Raw genomic sequence first — 23,081 nt, 5'->3', positions numbered from 1 at the left:
AATACTAACATGACCTAAATAAAGCAGCGCAAAAGGAAGCTGCCCAAATGCGAAACGAATAAGCGGCAGAAAAGAGCGCTACAAAAATAATACTACCCGTACGATGAACTGAAAGTTCTCCCTTGATGTCCTTGCTTTAGATTTTCGATAATCCCACAAAACTGGTTCGAAACCATGTCATATTGAAATAGCAATAAGAAAGTAAAAATATGTTAATAGACTCGGCATCCGAAGAATTTCAATTCAAAATATTAGTGCGCTTTATGAGAACCCAAAAAGCATATACACCATGGTATTGCTAACGCCGCCTGTCTTGAACCTTGTTGACAGACTGTCCAGCTCGAACAAAAGTATGCTGTGCAGATCAAGGAAGCATTTTAATGATCCTGCATAACTTTTATGAACAACCTAATACACATTTGCAGATAATAATCCATAGAGATAACTTATTAATGCGTTTTGTGAAAAGCTGATGCGCCGTCTAAATGCATTATCAGCCAATGGCAACGGATGCCCACGTGGTACCGTAAGAAACGGAGCCGTCGCTTCTGTTTTGATTTCCTTCGCACTCTTGGTGTTTTCGTTTTTGAGGTAACAAAGCGCAAGGAGGAGCAGATGAACTAGATTTTTCTTTGAACTTGAAAACGGAAAGAGTGTAGGGGATGAAGAGGCTCAGTCTATTTTGTCTTAAAGCTCGTGATTCTTTTAGCTCAAGACAGCAGTGCGCTTCGCTTCCAGGTTTATGCGGACAGAAAGACCGAACTACTGCCCGGTTGCCTTTACCTTATTTGTTGCTCGAAGTTTGATGAGTGGACGGAGTGATAACACGCTGCAGGTGTACATATGGCCGACGGCTACTTCCAAGCTGTAATTCCCGCCATGAAATAACTACCTACTCGAAAAAGCTACAAAAAAGTTTCTGGTGTCAGAAAAAAATTTCTGCGCAGTTTTTTTCAGTGCACTTGTTTCACAGTGAATATTCTTATAACATTAGAAAATTTTGTATTTACAACGGGAAAGCACTATTGAACGACAGACTACACGAACGTACTTCAGAAAGAGTATAGAGCTACAAAACACTATTGTAGAGCTAAATAAAAAATCTGATATTACGACAAAATACAGAATTTTTGTCCTATTTTTGACACAGTGAAACCCACCTGTGACATTTTTAATTAATGCATTTTTAATCGAGGCAGGTATAAGGTAAACAAAAGCAATTTCGCATAAATGATGCTAGAAGGCAGCGTGCGTTTGTGTGCCAGAAGGAAGAAAATAGAAGGAGATGCTCTGGTGTAGGATTATTATTTAGAAACATTTATTATTGGTGTAGAAAATCGACCTCGCATTTCCTTGGGCTTGGTTCGATCCCAGTGCCGACGGGCAATAATTCGGTTGTTCGATGGTTGCAAGATCTTGGCAGGTCGGTATTTGTCCTTTCTAGTGTGAGATGCTAGAAAAGCTAGAGAAGGACTCCGGCCCTAACCATTGTCTCTAGTGACTAGTGATTCTTTCCGGTGTCAAACAACTAAAATGCACCTAGTGCGGTAAGGTTCACTTGTGACCTTTTTTAAATAGCTTTTTGTAATTGAGCGAGAGGTGAGGTGACCTAATGTTCTTTCCCAAGCAATTCACGGCAGAACAGCCGGGCACAAGATGGGAAATATATTACACTAATAGCTAAACATTTAGTACTTGTAACTCTGGGATTGAACGCACTACTTTTCGAATTCGATCAAGTGCTATATACCAAGAACACTGCCATTTTTCACTGTGAAGCTGTTACTCTGATCCCTGTGTTAATTGAGGCTCGGGAAACTGCCTTAGGCGAGCAGGTCGGCGTCATAGCGGCTTGCCGGATTTGTAGAACTTCTTTAACTAACCTAACCATGTGCGCCAGCTCAGCTCAGAAGCTGACATGTCAAGAGCCTGACGTTTCTAAGCTACTTGTACCTCACAGCTGGTGCTAAAATTGTCTGTGGGCAGTAAATGGAATGCTTCGTTTTACATTGTGAGGAACTCAACGAAATGCGTAGTGTAAAGCTATGCTACGCGATTATGTGCCATAACCCGGGCTTTCCAATATGTAAAATACACGTGCCAATAACTAAGAAAACGACCAGCCAGGATAAAATAATTACGACAGCTGCGACAAAAAGGTGATCTTTTTGTAGCACGAATAAATATGCGCAGTACAGGGGGAAATACATGTTTATACTCGTAGCACATTATTAGACCGCTAATTCAGCGACGCTGAGCTGATACGCAGCAGAGAAGTAATACAGAGTGTCACTATGATGCTCATACGTAGACCTATCTGCGGCTGTGACTTCTGAGTTAGCATCTAGACGGGTACTGCGTACGTGCTTGTGGTCAGTTAGATAACAAAGTGGTTTCGCACTGTTGTGAAATCGCGTCGTTTGAGCATTCTAGTCGTAGACAACCAGGAACAGAGTTCAGAAACAACTACAATTTTTTTAGCCGTGGCCATGTGTTTAAAAGCAAATAATGTGAAAAGTAAAAGACAGCTTCGTTGTGAAGAAAATTTATTGAAAGGGGAAGGAAAAGGATAGAGACAAGGAAGCATTGGATATTGAGACGAAAGTTTAATGGGATACGGGGATGAAAACACCTGCAGTTTCAAAATAAAGCAAGGTGTCTTTGTATGTGGTAACGATGATTCCTGCTCATTGGCAGATGCTGTTCTTGCATACCTGGAAGAAAAGAACGATGAGCAGCTTGGCTACACTTTTTGTGATTATAGTTTTGTCACAGGTATGAGAGCATCACCTAATCTGTGGACAAATTTTACCACTCATATCATCGCAAGGCTGTGCACAAGAAAAGCAGTCATGCAAACAAACAAAAAGGTAAAAATATCGCTTTTAAATTTTCGATCCCTTATATAATAAAAAAAAAAAAAAAACGCCGCTTCTGCGGGACTTCTGTTTCGTACTTGCCTTCTTCAGGGGTCAGCAACAGTAGTGTCTTCCTTATGTTTTAGATATTACAAAACATTTTGGTGTTTTCGTATCTTCCCTAATACTTTTCGTACTTTGTTTGCATGGTTGTATACAGACAGCTTAATGCCGATATCATCTGTTGTACTGAACACACATAATTTACAGCACAACACCTTGTTTTTTTAATGGCGTAAGATCAGGTGGCCTCGTTGCGTTGTTAGCACCGGGACTTTCAACGTTGTTAGCTCTAAAAATAATTTCTAACCTCCATAAAACATATTAGGGAAAGGTGCAGGGCCAGTTTTGTACACCAGTAAAAGAAAAAAAAAAGAACCGGCATGCCACAAGTGGGCCAGAGAAGAGAAAGCATGCACGCACACGCAGCGCTCACTAACAACTAAAGGCTCTAATACACCTTTTTCTTCCATCTTCCTTTTCTCTTTTTGTTTCTGTTTTCTTTTGGCTTTTCTTCAGATTTTTCTTCTAGTATTATTCTTTTTCTGATTGAGAATGAATATACAGCAGAACTAAGGGAAGAACAACAATCTTCAGTTAGCGTTGTGTTCATGTGCGCGTGTCTTCTCTTTGTGCCATTTATGGTGTGCTGCTTTATTTAAATTCGTGAAGCATTTGATTAGTTATCGTGTTCTCAGTACGATGTGCCATCTTTCATGATGGCCTTATAGAGAGTGTAATGCAATCGAAATGAATAATAACGTCCATTGCGTGTCGCAGGCCGGTTCTGCGCGGGGCAAGCAAAGGCCATACGAACCTTTCTTGGGTCTGATCTGCTGCAGCGTGTCCCATCCATCGCCAAGGCGGTCACATTTTGGGCTTCTTTGCCATTTTCAGGCCACAATAAGCAACGAAATCGACATTGACTTAGATCTGACTCCTCCTGTCAAAGAAACGAGGAAGAACATAGAGATTGTTTTTGCCTCAGCGAAATCGTTTAAAATAATTGGTGCTAAGTGGCTTTAATTGTGAATTACTGAAAATGAAACTTTCGTAATCCAGTGTAGAAAGCGAATGGCGCCTTTTTATGCAACCAAAAAATGAGAAGCGAAACAATTAATGAAAGTCCATTCATCTGGGAACTTTTATTGCTCATTTAGAGATTGAAACGTGAACATTTTGGCAGGAACTTGCCTGATCGGGAGAGAAAAATATAGTGATACTCAATTGAAAGTTTCATGACACCTTGTTAAGACTTGACTGACTTCACTGCCTTTTCGTGGAGCTGTGGCAGTGAAGGTTAAACAAAAAAAAAACGCTTTTCTTGCTTTCACTCGGTCAAACCTGAAGGAGATGTCAAGACGGCACCAAAATGGCAGTTTTTCTCCATGAGACTTTGGCCGGAGTGTAGGAACGTTTTTTCTGCGATGCACATTTATTGCACGTAGGAGCAAATTAACGTCGATAAAGAAGATAGAGAGAATCGCATACGTGCCCGACGACTGAAACTTCAAAGTCGGTAATTGCAAGGAGTAACCAAAACAACAACAGCAATAGAAACTCAGTTCCTTCCCGTGTCTTTACTGAAGTTATGCAACTAGGCTACACTCGCTGCAAGGAGATTCGGTTTACGTCAACTCGGCGTCTCCCAATAAGGCCTGCTCTCAGCAACGGCCGAGTGGAGCATAGAATCCTTCTCGCTGCCGCCTATTTCTTGGAGCTAATGGCGTTCAACCATCCTGCTCTCTGCGGCAGTTCCATTCTTGGTTGCCAGGCCGTCGCATTCAAACTCTGCTGCTACTGGCTTCCAAGCTGCATGCCACGCATACCTTCAAGCTGCAGTGCTTAACCGAGTGCATCAGTTAAGCTCGCGGAAAACTGTTAGGCTTAAGTCGTACAGTGGGCGAATAAGTAAGGAAGGACAAAACAAAGAATAAATTGACCAGTACATTTTGCGCACTGGGGTAAAAAAAATGGTACTGTGCGAATATACAGGGCTCGTGTTTGATACCGAGGAAATTAGGTCCTCATACTGACATCTGAAAGGCGCTGCAAAGGAAACATACCGAGTTGATACAGCAGCACATAGAAGAAATATGACAAGCTCTAAATACACAAGCTTAAACCCATCCTGCGGCTTTGTGCCTGCAAGGCCGTGTGCTTCGCTTTGTGCATTCATTAGAATATAAAAGCTAATTGTATACGCTTGCAGAACTTTAAGCTCTAAACTCAACGCAGCTGCTTTTCTAACACCCTCAGCAATAGCTTATAATCGTCTTACCTTAATATAAGCCACTTTCTTGTATTTCGGATAGTATTTCTTGCAGTAGGCGTCTCCGTTAATGAAGTCCCCCGCCAGCATCACTGCCTCGTTAGGCATGGAAATGATGCGGCAGGACATCCGAGATTTCAGGCAGGAAGAGTCAGGCCGCCTTTGGGAACACAAAAGCATTAATAAGTCTGCTGCAGTGTGATCCATATTAATGACGTTATAATTGCTAGGTTTTGCTCAGAATGAAGAGGAAGGTGTTATTAGTGTGGAAATTTGCTAAGAGCGCAGGGACTCATCATGGCAACATGGGGAGTGTTGCTCTTACAGAGGTGCTGGTGGACCGTTTGTACTCTGCTGGTCAAGTTTTTTAGGACTGGTGCGGACAATGAAGAAGCTTACCGCTGTATATTTTGGCATGAGCCCATCAAGAAATGAAATTTTATTTCGTTTCATATTATTCACGCGGAAATTGTGGTGCGAAGATCAACGACTATTATGCTGTTATATTAACAGAATCAATTCCAAGGGATGTATGCTTAATCAAAGGCGGTGGGCAGTCACCTGGCAACATGAAATTAGAAACAATGACAGGACAGGCTGGACACTTCCGGCAAAAATGAAAAAAGGTCTCGAATGGATGATTATTACGAGGAGCATTTGTCTTGAAACGGCCGTAGAGTAACTGATTAAGATCAGGCTTTGTGTACCCCTAGTAGCACTTTTTTCAGTTGAGGTAATTCTACGTCAATGCTCTAGCAAATATGAAATCTGTTTTCACATTGCGGAGGAGTATATTGATGACATCACGGCGACCATCCCACGGCAACGCACGTGGTGATTGTGTCGACGTGGAACCAGACACATACTGTGTGGCGGATTACGTCAGCACCAAAAGGGATGAAAAACATCGGTCCAGGCAGTGCATTAGATTGCTTTAGAAGCAGCAAAACATGAAATTCAAGCAGCGTCGACCACTATTCAAAGCTCACAGTAGTGTCGCCCGTGGAAAACCAAAAAACCTTCAATGATCGTTTACTCGCTAGCCCTTTACCCATTTCTTACAAATCTAACATATTACATAAAAATGGCACAAACATATTTACAGAGGAGTAAACATTCCTAAATATTATTCTATTAGAGATCTTACGTCAGAAAGTCAGCGATAGACTTCTTGGTGCATTCCGAAAAAGTCATCATACGTTTTCCTTTGGTATACTTGCTCATTATGTATCCGTCGCTAGAGGAGCAGTTTTCTGCTGGTTTTTGTCCGTCGTGGTTAGCACCCAGTCTGCAAAGAATTGTTTTCCATTATTGCCAGTGCCATTTCGTGACCAACACAAGGCAGGCTACTTTCTTTTCTGTTCAGCAAAAGTAGTCTAATATTTTTATGTGCGCAACTCATCATATCTTAGACAGTTAGAGACGAAAATACACCTTTATGGACCTTTTAGCTCTGCCTTTAAGGTTATAACATCAGCATTAATGGCTCCATTACGAGGCTCGCCTTGCGGTTCCCCTTTCTGCTGTTCTGTTAATCATTAAGTTCTCCTTCTATTATGTCATATATACTTATATCTATTTAAGGGTTGTTACCTAGAGCATGTTAAAAACTATCCTACATGGATATAAAATCTAGCTTTAGCCAATCCCCACGATCGTGCTTGTTTTGAAAAGAATCAACGTGTCTGCATCTGGACCCAAAGGTGGCGGGTTTCATTTATCCCACCTCGAAGGGACTACCTGAGTAGGCAGCTCCTGTCATCCGGGCCAAGAACTTTAATCTCGTGATCTACCACCTGCCAGAGGTAGGTTTGTCATTGTGCTCTCAGAACGATGACAACTTCAACGCCGGCAACGCGGACGCACGTTTTCTTGCAGAACGGGGCCTTCAAAGCTGTCGCATTAGAACTCGTGTTTCGTCCGCAAAGCCGCATACATATCAAAAACGGCCGAAACGTCCCCAGAACGTTTCTTTATAACTTTTTGACATGCATGCAGTTGTAGAAACTAAGATAAATTTTAAGTGTTTCTTCTTGGGTATTAGCATACTCACTGATGTCCAATTTCGTGGACAGCTATGTGTACTCCTGAGAATGTTCCGGGCTTGTCTTCACCAACTGTGCCCTTTTGGGGCTTGCAAGCTTTTCCAAAGCTAGCGAGACCTGCGCATTGGTTTTTTTTTTTTTTTGAAGAGGCAATCGTCTATGTTCTGTTTTGAGCAGCTTCAAAGGAAGGGGAGGGTTAACGGAGCGCAACGGAATTAAACATGATAATCCATGCCATAAATGTACCACTCCTATACAGTAAAATAACTGAAAGTAAAGCTTGTACAGTGTATACGCAACCCTCACCTCGCAATGTAAATTTAGGTGCTTGTAGATTTATTTGATAATTTAGGAATGTTTCAATTTTCACGAAGTAGTGTAAGGCTAAAAATTATTCTAATCCCGCAGTGCACCAACCTTTCAGTGATGGTAGATAGACCAGTCCATAACCGCAAGGTGCCGGATGTCTCTTTCAGCCTCATTAATATAAAAGCAGCAGGAGCTTTGAAAACGAGTACCTAACCTTAATTAGTTAATTGGCCACTCGCTTTTCTGAGTAGTAAACGTATCGAAATTCAAATAATTTTCTCAAGAGACGGGAGGCTGTTCGGACCAGGCATGGAACTCTGATGGAACACCATGCTCGAACTAGTAACTTTCTCGCACTTTGTGTTTGAGGTAGGGTTGCCGCTTCACTACACCTATCCTCGGCCAAGAAAGGAGCTGTTTTGCCTAGGTCAAGAAGGCCGTCAATTGAAGAATTTTAGTGATGGGAGAGTGATGAAGGCTGGGTTTATTTACATAATCTACAGGATTAGAACAACGAGGCGAGTATCGACCACACCCTCTGCGAGGGGAACGGGTCAGGTTAAAAAAGAGCCTCTTGGTAAGTTCATTTTCGCACATGCTAACACCCCACTACACACCGTCGCCATATGTACATGTACAAGCTCTGTTCATTTAACTTAAACTTGAGAATGAGATGTGTGCCGTCGATGTTGCGTACAGTTTCTGAAGAACAGCGCGTGTAGCAAGTATTTGACGACACACGTTGCCCACACCTGTTTTTCTCAAGGCCTCACGTGCGAGAGGGGATCACAGAAGGAAAATAGCCTGTAAAGGTCATTGTCCGATCCCTTTATTGCGTCTTGAACACTGATGCTGGGCACCTGTCCAGAGAGTTCAAATCACTGAAGCCAAGTCGGTTCTGGAGTCCGCAAAAATGTTGCCTTAATTAGAACTTTCACACGAGCATGCGGGACTAGCATTGCGATCATATTGCAGCTTTTGGCTGCTTTTAGGCGACGTCTGAGGCCCCTACTTCTCAATCTCGCTAGGTTAAACATTGCAGCCTGTGATGCCAAAGTGAGAAACAAAGCTTAAATTTTGGGTGTGGCGGCACTATAATATATTGACCTCGCGTTGCTAACATGGGTGTGCATAACGGCTGTGAAATTCGCTGCGGGCAACAGCGACAAGCGGCAGTTACCTCCAGGTTGAATTCTGACCGCATATTATTCAAACCGACGAAGTGTAAGCGGCAGTTGTGTCACGGAGAGTTTGTTTAGAGCCGTCCGAGTTCGACGAAAGCGCGTTCCTAATGCCCTCGAATATCTTCGTTGGCGACGGCGATAACAACTCTTCACGGCGAATTCCCTAAGAGATGCGTTATCTCCCCAGCACATTGACAAGTATACAGCACATTGACAAGTATACAAGTATACGAGTCTACTGTCACGCTTGAGGCGAGTGCTTTTTCGCCGTCACTGAACAGTCCAGGTTTGAAAAGTTCGCCACGCATGCTGTTTTGTTTACAATGCTTCACTGAATGTGGCGCTTTGTATGCAGTCGCACCCATTCCTTTGGTAGCAGGGCTCACGATACAACCGGTTTTTCATCTCATGGCATAGTCGCGGTGAGGTTGAAACGGGTTGCGCGCCGGGTAAAGAATGCTGCTGGACAGTAGGTGGTGCCGAGGGCGCTAGTCTGAAAGCTGGAACCGTCCGGGTGACACGCAATCCGAAAATTGCTCGCCCAACACCGTTTCTACCTTAAGGGTGCGTAGGAGCACAAAACGCGCAACGTGCCAGCTTGGCCATCCAGGCTAGAAACTATCACAGAACAACCTTAATAGGTCCATTCTCCCCATGTATACTCTCGCGGCCATTGAGGATAAACCTAACCTAACAGCCACAGCCGAGCACTGAAGCCGAACAGCAACCACAAACGGGACCATTTTGTGCGCGAAGTTAAACTCGTCGCTTTTAAAGTTGTTGACGTCCTCTATTTGACGAGGCCTGACATGATGATTGTAATCACATGATACCTAGCTCTTCTCAGAGTGGTCCACTACGGCGAACCTGGGAGCACTTTTCGCCGATTAGACAGTGGTTGAACAAACGTATTTTAGGCGCTGGCGGCTTCCAAGCGTGACTCGCTGTCGCCGCTTCAAACATTGCGTACATGTTGGTGGCGGTGTTTAACTGACAGCTGGCGGCATGTCTCACGACGTCAAAGAGCTATCAGCGGGATTTTCGACGGAAGCTCTGCGTACGTGTCTAACAGCAACAAAGCAGTCATGTGTTGGTTAGGTTAGGTGACGAAGTGTTTATGGCAGGAGTGCTTGTTGTGTACTATAGCGATTCGAAAGGAATAAAAGACATGAACAGAGAACAATTAAACTTTTTATACAGGTAAAATGTCATTTATACCTTTCCGCAGCCAATATCGTTCATGCGAATCAGTTGCATATCAGCACTGATCTCTTCTGCTAGGGCTTTAATGATCCGCGATCGGTTTCAAAGCAGCTCTACTGCCGTCTTTGTGAAAAGTGCAAAGCCCAGGGCTTCTGAGTCACTTCGTGCGTATTATAATGCACTTTCAGTGTCCCGAATTCCTTGACGGTAAGAAGGATTTTTGCCTCCACTAATGCTAAGCCAGCGCTACTAGACCGCTCAGAAGCAGACGGCCCCCTGCGCTCTACACGTTTAATAAATACCCCGCCGGGGGTGGCGCAGTGGTTACAGCGCTCGACTACTGTTCCCAAGGACGCGGGATCGAATCCCGGCCTCGGCGACAGCTTTTCGATGGAGGCGAAACAAGGCGCCCGTGTGCTGTGCGATGTCAGTGCACGTTAAAGAACCCCAGGCGGTCGAAATTTCCGGAGTCCTTTACTACCGCGTCTGTCATAGCCTGAGTTGCTTTGGGACGTTAAACCCCACAAACCAAACCAAAACGTTTAATAAATGCTCCACCTTCTGCTTCGCTCTGTGTCCGCGACAAAAACTATGCATAGCTATATGCGTCGGAAGCATCGCAACATGCCATAATTCTCCGCGGTTGTACGTGTAGAAAAAAGGAGTACCTGCTAAGGTTGAGCTTTTCCCTCCTGGGACCAACCTGATCAGTTCCCGCCTGTAAGGGATACAGAGAAGATGTCAATGCCGCAATCATCTACGTTGAGATGCGCGCACACAAAGATGTTTAGCGCAGTTAATATTTCTACTTATTTCGAAGAGATAATTTTGACGTCGATTTAGGCGCCTTATTCAGTTGCCTAATCGGAGATGTCATATGAATGCCCTAGTCATCTAGCCATTGAATCGTGACTTACATCAGTTCTTATGTAGCACATTGACATGTAAATTAGAAAGAGATAGATAGATAGATAGATTAGATAGATAGATAGATAGATAGATAGATAGATAGATAGATAGATAGATAGATAGATAGATAGATAGATAGATAGATAGATAGATAGATAGATAGATAGATAGATAGATAGATAGATAGATAGATAGATAGATAGATAGATAGATAGATAGATAGATAGATAGATAGATAGATAGATAGATAGATAGAGAGACTTTAAGAAACCAGATTAAGCGCTCTACATATCTTACGATTGGTTGACCAAGTCAAGCTGGCCTTCCAGTTTTGGCAACGACAGTCATATATTAGAGGGGATGTAAGGAACTTATTGGACACCGGGACAGGAGAAGAGGCATTGATTTAGACTGGCAGGGTGAGCAGGACAGTCTGAATAGAAGGGGCAGAACAAAGATGGAAATAAAATTGTTAGGAAGGTAGGATACCCTTACCCAGTTGCCATGAAGACGATGTCTGCTTTGTTCATAAGTTGGTCGCTGCCAAAGTGTCTTTCTAACTTATCCAGACTGCTACTTCCGATGAGTTCGCCTTCCGTGTAAAGGTCTACGTAAGGTTCGTTGTACTGGAAACATGAATTTATTGTCAGGAAACAAGGATTACCATTACAGATTCTAGTATAACTGTAGCTTGATAGCGAAAATACCGCCAAACAGTTTTAGTAGCCTTTTTTAAAAATTAAGCATTTCAACATTGCATGGAGGCAAAACGTCTGAAAAATTATACCAATGCCGCAAATATACCAAAATATCATACAAGGTGAGCTTCTAAGTGTTGTCAAACGCTTTTTAAACACAGCATGTGTACAGTCGGGGCAGTTGGATATACAGGAATGCGAAAATCTTCTATGCCACAGAGCTTAATGATTAGCTGAATATACTAAGTAGTGATTTTTTTTTTGTTCTTTTAAGAGGCAGCTATGTTTTGCGGAACTGAAAGTCGTTAACATCTCAGGCGAGTGCAGTTTAGGTTTTGCTAAACGTATTTGCGGCTCCAAATATTAAACGTATACGGATGCGCATTTGAATGCTCTTTGAGTTGGCTTTCCGACAATGCACATTCAGAAGATTGGGTTCTTCGCGTTCCTTATAGTACAGGAGCTTCTTGTGTATTTGATGATGTAGAAAAGGTTAACATCGCTGCCTGCATTGTCATGCGCAATAACCTTATAGTATAATCAAGATATGCGGAAAATCCAAAGCAACAGTTTCAAATGTTCATTTTTTACATTACATTTTTTTTTAACACAACTGCCGAATGTGTTCAAAAACAGGGTTCACTGACGATGTTTTTGCCCTCATTTTTGCACTATATCATTCGTTTAAAATAAGTAGGTACAGATTTGTTAATTTGTCTAGTTAATTACTCATCCAATCAATGCCTACCACCTAAATGATATCGAGCTTGCGATAAAACCCATCCGCATAGACCGCCCAGACGTACCTTAATACAATTTAAGAACAATTCTGTAAATAGTTAAAAAGATCATTCATTATATCAATTTGTTTGCGTCCTAATTATACAGTAATTCTATGCCATAACGCAAAAACTCTTCAGCGAAATATTATGTTGAATAATGTTTGTAAATGCAGCTTCACCATCTGGTGAAGAAATTCAAGGTACGTACCACTCCGTCAAAAATGCGGTTCATTATATAACTTGTAATGTAATTATGTAATTTGGTTCACAGGAAGGGAAAGGCGCAGTAACTGTCACATTGCTCTGTGGACACCCGAACCGCGCCGTAAGGGAAGGGAGGAAGGTGGGAATGAAAGTGGAAAGAGAGAAAGAGGAGCCGTAGTGGAGGGCTACGGAGTAATTTCGACCACCTGGGGATCTTTAACGTGCGTTGAATTTTCGAAACAGTTTTGCGTGGAGAAGGTTTGATCTAAGGCGTATCAAAAATTACGTGATTAAAAATTAAATTACAGCATGCACCTAACCATACAAGACTAATGGCAAACAAGACATTTATGCTCCCCGTTTTGGATTATGGCTCTTAGGTTTGGAGCCCTCACCCAGTATATTTATGAGGCAAGCTCGAACAACCAGGTAACCGCAGCGGGTTTATGCGCATGCTTTATAGCAGACCTGACTCCTTGCTAGAAACACATTGATAAAAACAATGACTCAGTTTTTAAAATATAACGAGAAGCCTCATAAATAAACAAAAAACTGTCTACAATGGTTTGATTTGGTTAATGGGGTTTCGCGTCCCAAATCGATTAAAACTATGAGAGACGCTGCGGCATAAAATGATCCTCCTCTAAAGCCCAGAATATGTCTAAACTACAGTGTTGCAATACATCTTTAAAGAAGACGCTTGGAAGCTATCCAATACTTTTTCCTGCTTGCATGAATTGGTGGAGCCGCCTTGTAGAGTGCACTGTAACAGCACAATATGTGAAAGAAATTGAACAACTTTTATAGAAATGTTTAGGAGAAACAAGAGAATTACAAATAGATCACACTTTTTGCCTTCAAAATTACGTTATTTTTTTGTTCCTGATTCGGCGCTAGTGCTCTGATCATGTATTCATTTTATTAGTGGGAAATCAGTGTCTAAAAGTATTTCTTGCTGATACTTCCTCTCCTGTAATAACCTTAAAGTTGAGGCTACGCTATGTGTACGCAAATAAATACTGACTATAAATCACCCAATAAAATTATGGAATCGGGCAAAAAACAGTAACAAAGCTCAAAACCTGTTACAGCAACGCTATGAGCAATCGCAAAATATTTGCAGCGTGACGAGAGGCCTCATTTTGCCAGGAAGTGTGATAATCGGGGATGCATATCGAACGCATGTCGAAACTGCAGCAACTCAAGAAGTTATAGCAAGTGCTGAAGCCGTAGAAACTTTCTTGTGACATCGGTTGCTCGAAACGCCTAGGCAGGCAGTGATAGTGCGCAGTAAGATCGCTTTCGCATCGCGTCGCAGCCTCGTGATTCAGATATATTTTTTAAAACGGCAAATGCAGTAGTGACCCTCTATCCAAGGCAAAGTGAAATGGCCTTCGACAGTGGGCGCCTACAAGAGAAGCAGCGGGGGGCGTTTATGGTGTGCTGACCTCCTTTGCGAGGTCTCTGTGATTTCAGGCGCTACAGAATCATATTGGGAAGCGTCCCTTTAGCACCAAGACCAAACCTAAGTTCGGGCTTTTAGTTTTGCCCAAACTTTAGTTAGGGCTTTTAGTTTTGCGCGGCGGCTGCGTTTCGATGGAGGCGAAACGAAGAGGCGTCCGTGTGCTGTGCGATGTCAGCGCACGGATACCCAGGTGGTCGAAATTGCTCCGTAGCCCTCCACTATGGCTCCTTTTTCTCTCTTCCACCTTCACTCCCACCTTCCTCCCTTCCCTTACGGCGCGGTTGAGGTGTGCACAGAAAACAAATGTGAGAGTTGCCGCGCCTTTCCCTTCCTATAAATCAATCCGTATAAATCAATCAATCAGTTCGGCTCAAGCGGGCATGGTCTGGGTTTGATGTTGATCGCCATATTTAAACGTTCGTTACGCAAAAGGCCGCGTGCGAACCACTTAAAGCGGCGTAGACACGTCGAGGCGATTTTCCTGCTAGCGTTACGCGTGTGCTCGAGCTCGATTCATTACTCCGCCAAGCACGGAACCGTGGAAGTTTCGTTGTACTAAAATTTTGCGCTATCCAACTTACCGTGAAACTTCCTTGGATCGCAGTCATTACCACCGAGATAGGAGGATCAAGCTGGCCAAGGCGAAGACTAACCTGTGAATTAGAGGCGGCACTAAATACTGATGTTGCACTTTCCACTTCTTTATCACAAAGCGCTAGTGCAATTTTAGCAAAAGAAGGAGAGCTTCAGCTAATCCCAGTCCCTTTTCATAGACTGGAGGGGCCCTAAATCTCCTCCATTAATGTTATGACGGCACAGTGTTGTTGGATCCCGTTGACCGGGACACCGGATGAGTGTTGGCGTTGCCGACACTAATTTGTATAGGCATCATCATCATCATCATAATCATCGTCATCATCATCATCATCACATGCCTTGACTATAACCACTGCAGAGCGAAGGCCTCTCCCATATTTCTCCACTTAACCCTGTTCTGTGCTAGCTGCATCCACTTGACCCCTGCGAACTTCTTAACCTCATCCTCCCACCTAACTTTCTGCTGCCCCTTGCTACGCTTTTCTTCCCCTGGAATGCAGCTTGTTACCCTAAGCGACCATCGGTTAGCCTGTCTTCGCACTACATGTCCTGCACATGCCATGTATAGGCATAGGGCAACTCAACAGGCAATGATCCTTTAGCATATAGTGTCAATGCATGCTAACGCTGCATTAGGTATGTTTAAAATTTGACCTTGGGATGACCTTGGTTTTGATTGAGGTTTCGTAAGTCTAGTTGGGCTCACCGGATGTTTGGGGTGGACCGTGCTTGAAATTGGATTTGGAGCCTTCTCGACACTGCCGTTTCCCATTCCAAAATTTGTCTCGGTGCATACGCAAATTTGGATGGCCCGTCCCCGAAATTGATTTCGCACATTTTGAAGATTGAGTTGACCTACGTTGAAGCCCGACTTAGTGAGCCCCATAATAGATTCGGTTCATCCTTGATATTTTGGTTGGCTGCGGTCGCCAACAATCAATAGTTGTTCGGAAAAGCCTTAAATATGAACGGACAGTTGAGCTTACGTTCTCGCGAGTGACTACGTTGCTTGGCATAGCCAAATCGTCTCTCCATTTTGCTCCTAACGCTGGCGTCAAATTTCCCAGAGCACTGGACATTTAACGCTATTGCACTAAGGCGTCATTGTTTTAAAATGACAGTGTTAAAGCTTCTATATTACCGTTAGTGGCAGCCCTGTCGGCGTTAAGGTTTCAACAGAAAAATCACAAGCATTCATTTGGTAGGTGGTAGTTGGCAGATTATAAGGTCGTGCGCTGATTGATTGGCGAGTTGTGTGACGTCACGAGATCACATGACATGGCCGGCCTGGCTGGAACTGCACAACCAGTGTAGTCCATCTGAGATATAAGTTCGAGATGCGGCGTCAGATACGCCATCTTTTGGGCTAAATGACGGCTTTAATAAATGTCGAGTGGTCTTTCCCTATAATACTAGTTACAACGTTATGACAAGTATGTTTCAGTTAAGAGGCAGAATTCATGGATTAGTTAATAGAATTGTAGTGGGGCTTTACATCTTTGTTGGGTGGTCTTTTATACAGTGTGCAGCTTACGACTGTATGATAGTGCTTACCTGTAGTGTAATAGAGGTACAAATGAAAAGAAAAAAAGATGTGAATAGGTATAGAAGAAAGAGACATGTATGTGAATTAGGATTGAAAGAGGAGCTGAAAAACGGGCTCCATTATAGCTATCGTGCCATACCTTTGAAGGCGGGCCAGAAGCAGACCTAAATATTTTTAGCGGATGTTGGCAGACAACGGCGCAAAAGACACTGCGGGGTGAACCTTCTGAAAATCGCTTCCTTTCGCGACCACCACAAGCCGCAAACACCAAAAACAATGAGTAGCCGCCAGACAGGGTTACACAGTGAATCTGCACTCTAAGGTCGCAGCCGGTAGGTCACAGATACATTTACCCGCAATGAGTCAAGCGCAGAGCGAAAAATCAAGCGTGGAACGGTTTTGGATAGGGTTCACTCAAAAACCTTGATGTTCTGCACAGTCTTTCTGCATTAGATTGGACATGATGGTTTCTTTTATGCTTTGAACACTTTTTGTGCTGTAGCTGCGGTATAGACGTGCATGTTGTCTGCATAAGCCACCACAGCTTTGAAATTTCACGTCTAAATAGTGGTCGTTCGTCTCTTTTATAACAAGCTATAAACGCTTATCGGCTATTTGCTAGTAAATGGCAATTGCTTACTCAAGCTCAGCCATTAGTGTGTGAAAGTTTGCATAATACAGTGTTTTTGACCGGTGCAGAGCTTGCATACCTCCAGCGCAGAAGTATTTATAGGACGAAGCGCTGTTTGTAAATCACACTGTGTGTAGCTGGACTGTGCGTGCGTGTTTAATTCAACCACTTGCACGCTGCATTTAACTGTTTGCAAACGAATCTTTCCTCCTAATGGCGGGCGAGGAGAGAACAGCTAGGTTCGGTAAATCGATGGAGGACAAGCATTTCTATCAGATATTTGCGCTGAGCGTCACTAACCAAGAAGTACAAAAAAGCGAGCAGCTACATCGCATAAAACCCATGTAAAGAAAACATAAAAAGGCCTATATTATTGTAAGTATGATATCATACCGAGCAAAGGTCGTTTCGAAAGTTCAAATTAAACAAGCTGAATAAAAGCTGCGATTCAAGAAGGCATCCTTGTTTTAGATAACCTTTGAATTATAATGTTAACGCTGAATTATATTTTTATAGGCCGCTGGTTCGGTAAGTGAAGTCACTGCCTGCCATGACGGCCGAGATGCTACCATCGTAAGTTAAGATTGTTGTCGCTTAAATGAGAGGTTGTTTTCATTAACATTGAAGATCAGTGCTACAATTTTACAAATGGCCCTTCACTGTCAAATATCTTGTTATGAATAGGATTAATATGAACGTATACTAAGAGATCAGGCAGGAACGACGAAATGAAATAACCAATCAAGACGGCATTCAGAAAAAGGTCTTGTGTATAGTTAACTCAGGTTATCAGTCAGCTTTACACACTTCTTTCTCTACATTTCTGTAGGAGGTGAAGCTTTTTTGCCTGGAAGTTCACTCCAAACATCTCCCGTTAACACTCACGGAATGCATGAACACTGTAACATAAGCGACTCGGTCCTCCGTTTCATTGTTGAAGTAGACGGTGTGATTGTAGTCACTCAGGAAGTACAACTCAAGCACGTAATTTGGACGTTTGGCGTCTGCAAAAACAACAAAAGACAATGAATCTTACACAGAATTTTGTCATGCATAATTGAATGACGATGACTTCAGCAAAGAAAAACAAAAACACTGATATTGCATATAGGCATTGGTCTAGATAAAGAGTGGGCGCGAGCCGGCGACTAGTTGTTTCTGGGAGCTGCTTCACGCTTACGCTTCGTGTGTTCCTATACAGGCCCATTAGAACGGGCGTTGTTAGAGACCGCAGTTCCGACATTTGGTGTGCTGGCCACGCGTTGTCGGTGACTCCTCTCTCGTTGCCTGCCCCACCCCGGCCTCGCTACTCCACTGATCGGCTTCTCGATTGGTGACGAAAACACCTTTGCGTTGTCTGCACCGACGTCGAGACTCCCATCGCCCCCGGTCTCTACATCACCCGTAGCACTACGGATCCACAGCTGCTCCAAGCGACAAGCTGATAAATCTCTTTTCGTAACCCCAGCGACATATTTTTCGTCACTGCGCATTGCCATATTTTTTTAGGTTGTATATTGTTGTGTTCTCTCTGTAACCTGTGCATGTCTCGTTTTGTTTCACAACTGCCCCCCCCCCCCCTGTACACCCCCCCCCCATTTTTGCATTATTCTTTCCTTTTGTTATTAGATTGTATATTACCGTGTTCCTTTTGTAACCTTGAAGTCTAGTTCTATTCAGCCATTACTCTCAAACCTATATGTACCTATATGTATTATATCCATATCTACTTTGCGCTCAGGACCTATTAAATTATTTAAGAAATTAGGAGTTGAAAAAAGTCCAGCACTGCTCTAAACAAGTGAACTAATGAGCGATGAGGCAGTAACCAAAATATTTTGTTGCGTGTACCTAAACTCAGAAGGCAGCGCACACAAAAAAATTCATTTCACCCGTCGATATTGTTGTAGATATATCCATGCGAAATATAAGTCGGGAATCACAAGTTAACGCGAAACGAGCTCGAACAGTGCGATTCCTTTCGCGTTTCTCGCTGAGCTAGCTAGGACGGGTAAATGCAATGTACGGGGCGGCTTATTTAGAGTTTCATCCTCTTCACAAGGGAAAAACTATTCCTGGAGATGCCCCGAAGTTTGTGCCAAAATGCACTGGCAGTAGATGCTGTTTACGCAACAATTCAAGCTCTGTGGGAAAACGAATTCATGAAGCGATGACTTCGTAGAAACACACGGCGAGCAGATGAAGCAGCCGGCTCCACTCCCGGATGTACTTAATAACTCCGCCGCCAGCGGCGTGGCCGTCGTTTTACACACCACCTATAGGCACCTTGCGGCAGCCCGCCAGGGTAGTGCAGTGGTTAGGACGCTTGACTACTGTTTCTCAGAATGCGGGACCGAATCCTGGCCGCGGCACCAACTTTCGGTGGAAGCGAAAAAAAGAAAAAGGCGTCCGTGTGCTGTGCGATGTGCACTTAGATGAGCCCCTGGTGGTGGAAAATTTGGAAGCCGTCCACTATGGCATCTTTCATTGATTTAGAGGCTTTAGGACGTTAAACTCAATAAACCAAGCCAAACGTCTTGCGGCCCTCGTTAGGCGGCAAAATCTTGCAAGCCTAGAGTGAGCTATAATCATCATATATCTATTTGCCTATACTCGCGAGAAAGACGCAGCGTCGACATCGATGCACAAGAACGATAAGGGAGGAAGTCTCTGCGCTCGGGTGTTCTGCCCTTTAGGCGAGAGCATTAAATGCACCATTCCCCAGAATATCCGGCATCGGCATTGTGAGCGAAAGATCACAGGCATGGCGCTGGCAGACGGTAGCTTGTTGCTGGTATGGTCGGGCGCTGATTGGTCGTAGGGTCGTCTGATGTCATGTGACGTAGATTATGTGGCAGAAACCACCAACCCGCGCTTCTCCTTCAAGATGATGGGATCAGATCGGAATGCAGCCCTCCAGAACTCTTGGATACCGAGATAGACAGGCTGGCCTTAAGTCACGAAGGTACGTTGTTGCAACTTTCTTGAGGCCATGCTTAATATTTATGTTGAATTGACATTCATATAGTCTAGTAGCTTACAAGTGTGGGCTTGCTAGTTTACAAGGAAGCATTAAAAGATTAGTTTATAAGGGTTGTGAAGTGCATGTACTCAAACAATTATCCCCAGGGGAAGACGGCAGACGGCAGTCGTTAAGGGTGTTGCGTGATATCTTTAATGGCGAGCTTAAGTGTCCCTCCAACCTCTATTCTGATTGCGATGTCTGTGTGGGTGACCGCATTCCTCTATGTTTCCCCACACTTTTTCCTTCTCTACTGTTATCGCCGCGCATCTCTCTCCTCTCATCTTTTTCTCCTGGCTGTTTCCATCAGTGACATTGACGGACATCAGCCATGTTTAGGCTCACAGTCTACTGCGGGTAATGGATCGTGCCTTTAAAAGCTCGAGTCCGATCGTTGCCACTAATAGATATGAAACGACTCTAGATTGAGACTAGTCGGCTTCACATATCTTAATTTTGAACTGAATCTTATAATTGAGGTTTGCTCACCTCCTTTGCGAGCTTCGGCTTCTTGTGGCGTGTTTTCTGAAACACAGATTGTTTATATCTATGAACATAGTATTGGGTAACAACAACCTGGTAAAAACGATTTCAAGGACATTCTCTTATATAAATGTATCCTTTTGACTAAAGGGAGAAAAAATCTCAATATTTGTTCTTTATTAAATATATAGTGTGAAGAGGAAGTAGTGCACGAGAAACATTCCAGGCAGTGACATCGTGATCGCTGCGCGTGTTGCACCTGACTGTGTTTGCTGCCGCTGTGTTCGCCGCTGACCTGCCCAGTCCTGTTGACCGAGTCCTGCTGATCTACTCAATAAACCCCCATCTTACAATAGTTTAGCTGTTCGTGACTATGGTAATACTTGTGCGGGATGCAAGGTCGAGCTCAAGGCTAGCAGAACAGCAATTTATATATTTTTCGACAATACCAGTCGTTGGGCGAGTTGGTGTGCACGGTGATCCATAACAGCAGCGCGACAGACGGGACGTGGAAGAAAGGACGACAACACAGAGCGATTTTTATCATCGCCCATTTAAAGACGTGAAGTGCACATCGTGGTCACCGTATATAGAACTGAATAATTATGCAACCTAACTTGTAAGATCTGCGTGATAAACTTTGCCGATGCACGCAGCCCACCTTCGAAAATAATCGGCTGTGAGAGCACTCGTTACTTCTTTACCGGCTTGTAGCTGATGAAAGCCCACTTTGAGTGAAAATATACGGTCACTGAAAGTATAGGATAGCATACTCGATACCGTTCTACCACATTTTGCCTACGCACTTTAAAAATATTTTTCTCACGAATAAATATAAGCGTCTTTTATACGAAACACGAAAATGTTTTATAAAGAAGTGATTATATATTATTTTGAAATCATGCCCTCTTAATAAATATTCCGAGGAAGTTAAGAAAACTTTTAGATTTACTTAGAGATAATAGTGAAGTTAGTGGTCTGCGTTTCAAGCTGTCCTTCTTTACTGATACGGCTGGAAGAAGAATGATCTTTGTACTAAGTGGCCCCTGAAGTTTAAGTATATGCAACCTGATGCACCATGAAGCTGATGATGAAGCTGTTCAGAATGGTGGGCGCGCTTGCATTATCAAAGATTATTTGAACAAAATTTCACGTTTGCCGGTTGCTTAGTGCTTCAAGCGTTACATGATTGCACAGACTAATGATTCCTGAAATTGTTTCGTTGCCTTCCCAGGGAAAAGTGTACCAATGGTTTTGGATGATATCAGTATGGACGAAAGTCGATGGTGGTTGTAAGCTCTCAAGAACGATGTAAGAGATGATGCTCCGTGAGTTGAGAAACCCAACGCTTTCACTGCAGTTTAGCTTTTGACCCGAAAAGGTAGTTTTTTGGCTCCCCAGAGAAGAAATCTACTCCAGACGTACCTAAAGCTACGTCTTCAGTTCCACAGCTTCCGGACCTGGTGGGGATCATCGATATTTTGTGAGCCCTACTGCTTGATGATGACCTTTCTGAACTCCAGAGTGGCTCAATTTGATGAGTGAAATTCAGCAGTCCTTTCTGTAGAAGTACAGTAATTTTAGGTATTTTTTTCAATATAATAATGCAGTCATGTACAGAAAAGAAAATTTATATTGCACGAGGGCTGCACGGGTCATCAACCAAAATTTTCCAAGAATTATTGTGTTGCATTTCACTAAACCGAAAACAAAATAGCCTCATGGTTGGTAGCCTCAAAAACAAAAAGAGTTACCTTTGCTGAAGGCAGCATTTTTTTACCGTCAGCGGCAAGAAAGATAAGTTAAAAAGAAAAAAATGAACTTTAAAAGATGTGGCCCTGTTGTATTTTATATTATCTATTTTAGCGTCGTTTCAGCTTTATGATATTGATCACGGTCTCATCCTGTGTTGACGGGGAATAAACGTAGCGCCACTCACGAAAATACGACGTAGTATCTGCTCCGTCAGCTGACGCGTGTGCACGTCTGTAGGAAGATTCATGATTTTCTGCGATTTCTATCCCTCTTTCAAGCCTTATATGGCTTTACACTTGCCGCCGCGACAGCCTGCTAAAGTATGCACAGTCTGATAGCTACCAGCGAAGGAGAGCTACCACACTGTAGCGCTGCTCCAAGATTTGACGAGATTCTTTAAAAAGTTGAAATAAAAACTAGACAACAATAAAACGGCACGAACGATGGACCTTTACTTAAAGACATGGTAATATTTTTATGCTTCGGAAGTTTCTGTTCAAACTTCCCCCGTAATATGAGGCGCAATAATAGGACATGTCATAGTGTTACGGAAGTGAAGAAGTACGCTTCAAGCAAAGTCAGAGAAAAGAAAGAAGAAATTAAATTTTACCGCTGAGTGCAGCGCCTGGGATCGTTACGTTACGGGCGTGGGATATAGCTAAGATGATTCGGCTAATACTGAAAGTTGTAAGCTATCGTAAGCAAAGAAATTTTCCCGCTGTGTGCAATTTATGCTGTTGAAATGAGATCATGCTTAGAGAAATAACCGTCACGTGTTTAGCCGCGCTTGCTTGTTGTGACGATGTTTACTTTCCGGGTCATCGCTGCTGCTCTAAAGTAATTATTTCTCGATTTTACACCCCACAAATGAAAAGCACTTCTAAGATGGCAGGAGTTACATGCACTCCTCTGGATGAAACAAAGGCTTGCTCACAATTATGTATCCGGAGGGTCCTTGTGGTTGCAAGAGCAGCGACGCTCGGCTATTTGAGTCCTCGAACAGATGTCGTTCGTAGTACGCACCCTCAACCTGGAAGAAGCCAAGATTGTTTGTTGGT

At 43.2% G+C, this 23,081-nt stretch overlaps 1 protein-coding gene across 1 annotated transcript; it reads right to left on the bottom strand.

Annotated features, from left to right (window-relative positions):
- Nucleotides 1–2,538: 2,538 nt before the first annotated feature.
- On the bottom strand, nt 2,539–23,047 carry LOC146173380 (venom metalloproteinase antarease-like TpachMP_A). The gene is made up of 12 exons (XM_084584715.1): nt 22,958–23,047; nt 21,694–21,829; nt 20,275–20,310; nt 17,649–17,767; nt 14,571–14,642; nt 11,336–11,466; nt 10,600–10,649; nt 7,244–7,352; nt 6,338–6,478; nt 5,200–5,350; nt 3,736–3,861; nt 2,539–2,714 (listed from the first exon to the last, which is right to left on the bottom strand). Exons 2-12 carry the CDS (start codon nt 21,740–21,742, stop codon nt 2,688–2,690), a joined length of 1,011 nt encoding a protein of 336 aa, XP_084440841.1. The 5' UTR covers nt 21,743–21,829; nt 22,958–23,047; the 3' UTR covers nt 2,539–2,687.
- Between the last annotated feature and the right edge of the window lie 34 nt (nt 23,048–23,081).

This window comes from Amblyomma maculatum, chromosome 11, assembly GCF_055883805.1.
Source record: "Amblyomma maculatum isolate TAMU_Amacu chromosome 11, ASM5588380v1, whole genome shotgun sequence".
Taxonomy (NCBI): domain Eukaryota; kingdom Metazoa; phylum Arthropoda; class Arachnida; order Ixodida; family Ixodidae; genus Amblyomma; species Amblyomma maculatum.
Note: the sequence above shows the minus strand (reverse complement) of the source record. Positions and strands in the feature narration are given on the sequence as shown.

Coding starts and splice junctions, on each gene's coding strand:
- LOC146173380 (XM_084584715.1), bottom strand. CDS start 21,742: ATGATCCCCACCAGGTCCGGAAGCTGTGGAACTGAAGACGTAGCTTTA. Junction 20,311..21,693: donor AACTGAAGACGTAGCTTTAG/GTACGTCTGGAG, acceptor TCTGTGTTTCAG/AAAACACGCCACAAGAAGCC. Junction 6,479..7,243: donor GTCCACGAAATTGGACATCA/GTGAGTATGCTA, acceptor AATTCTTTGCAG/ACTGGGTGCTAACCACGACG.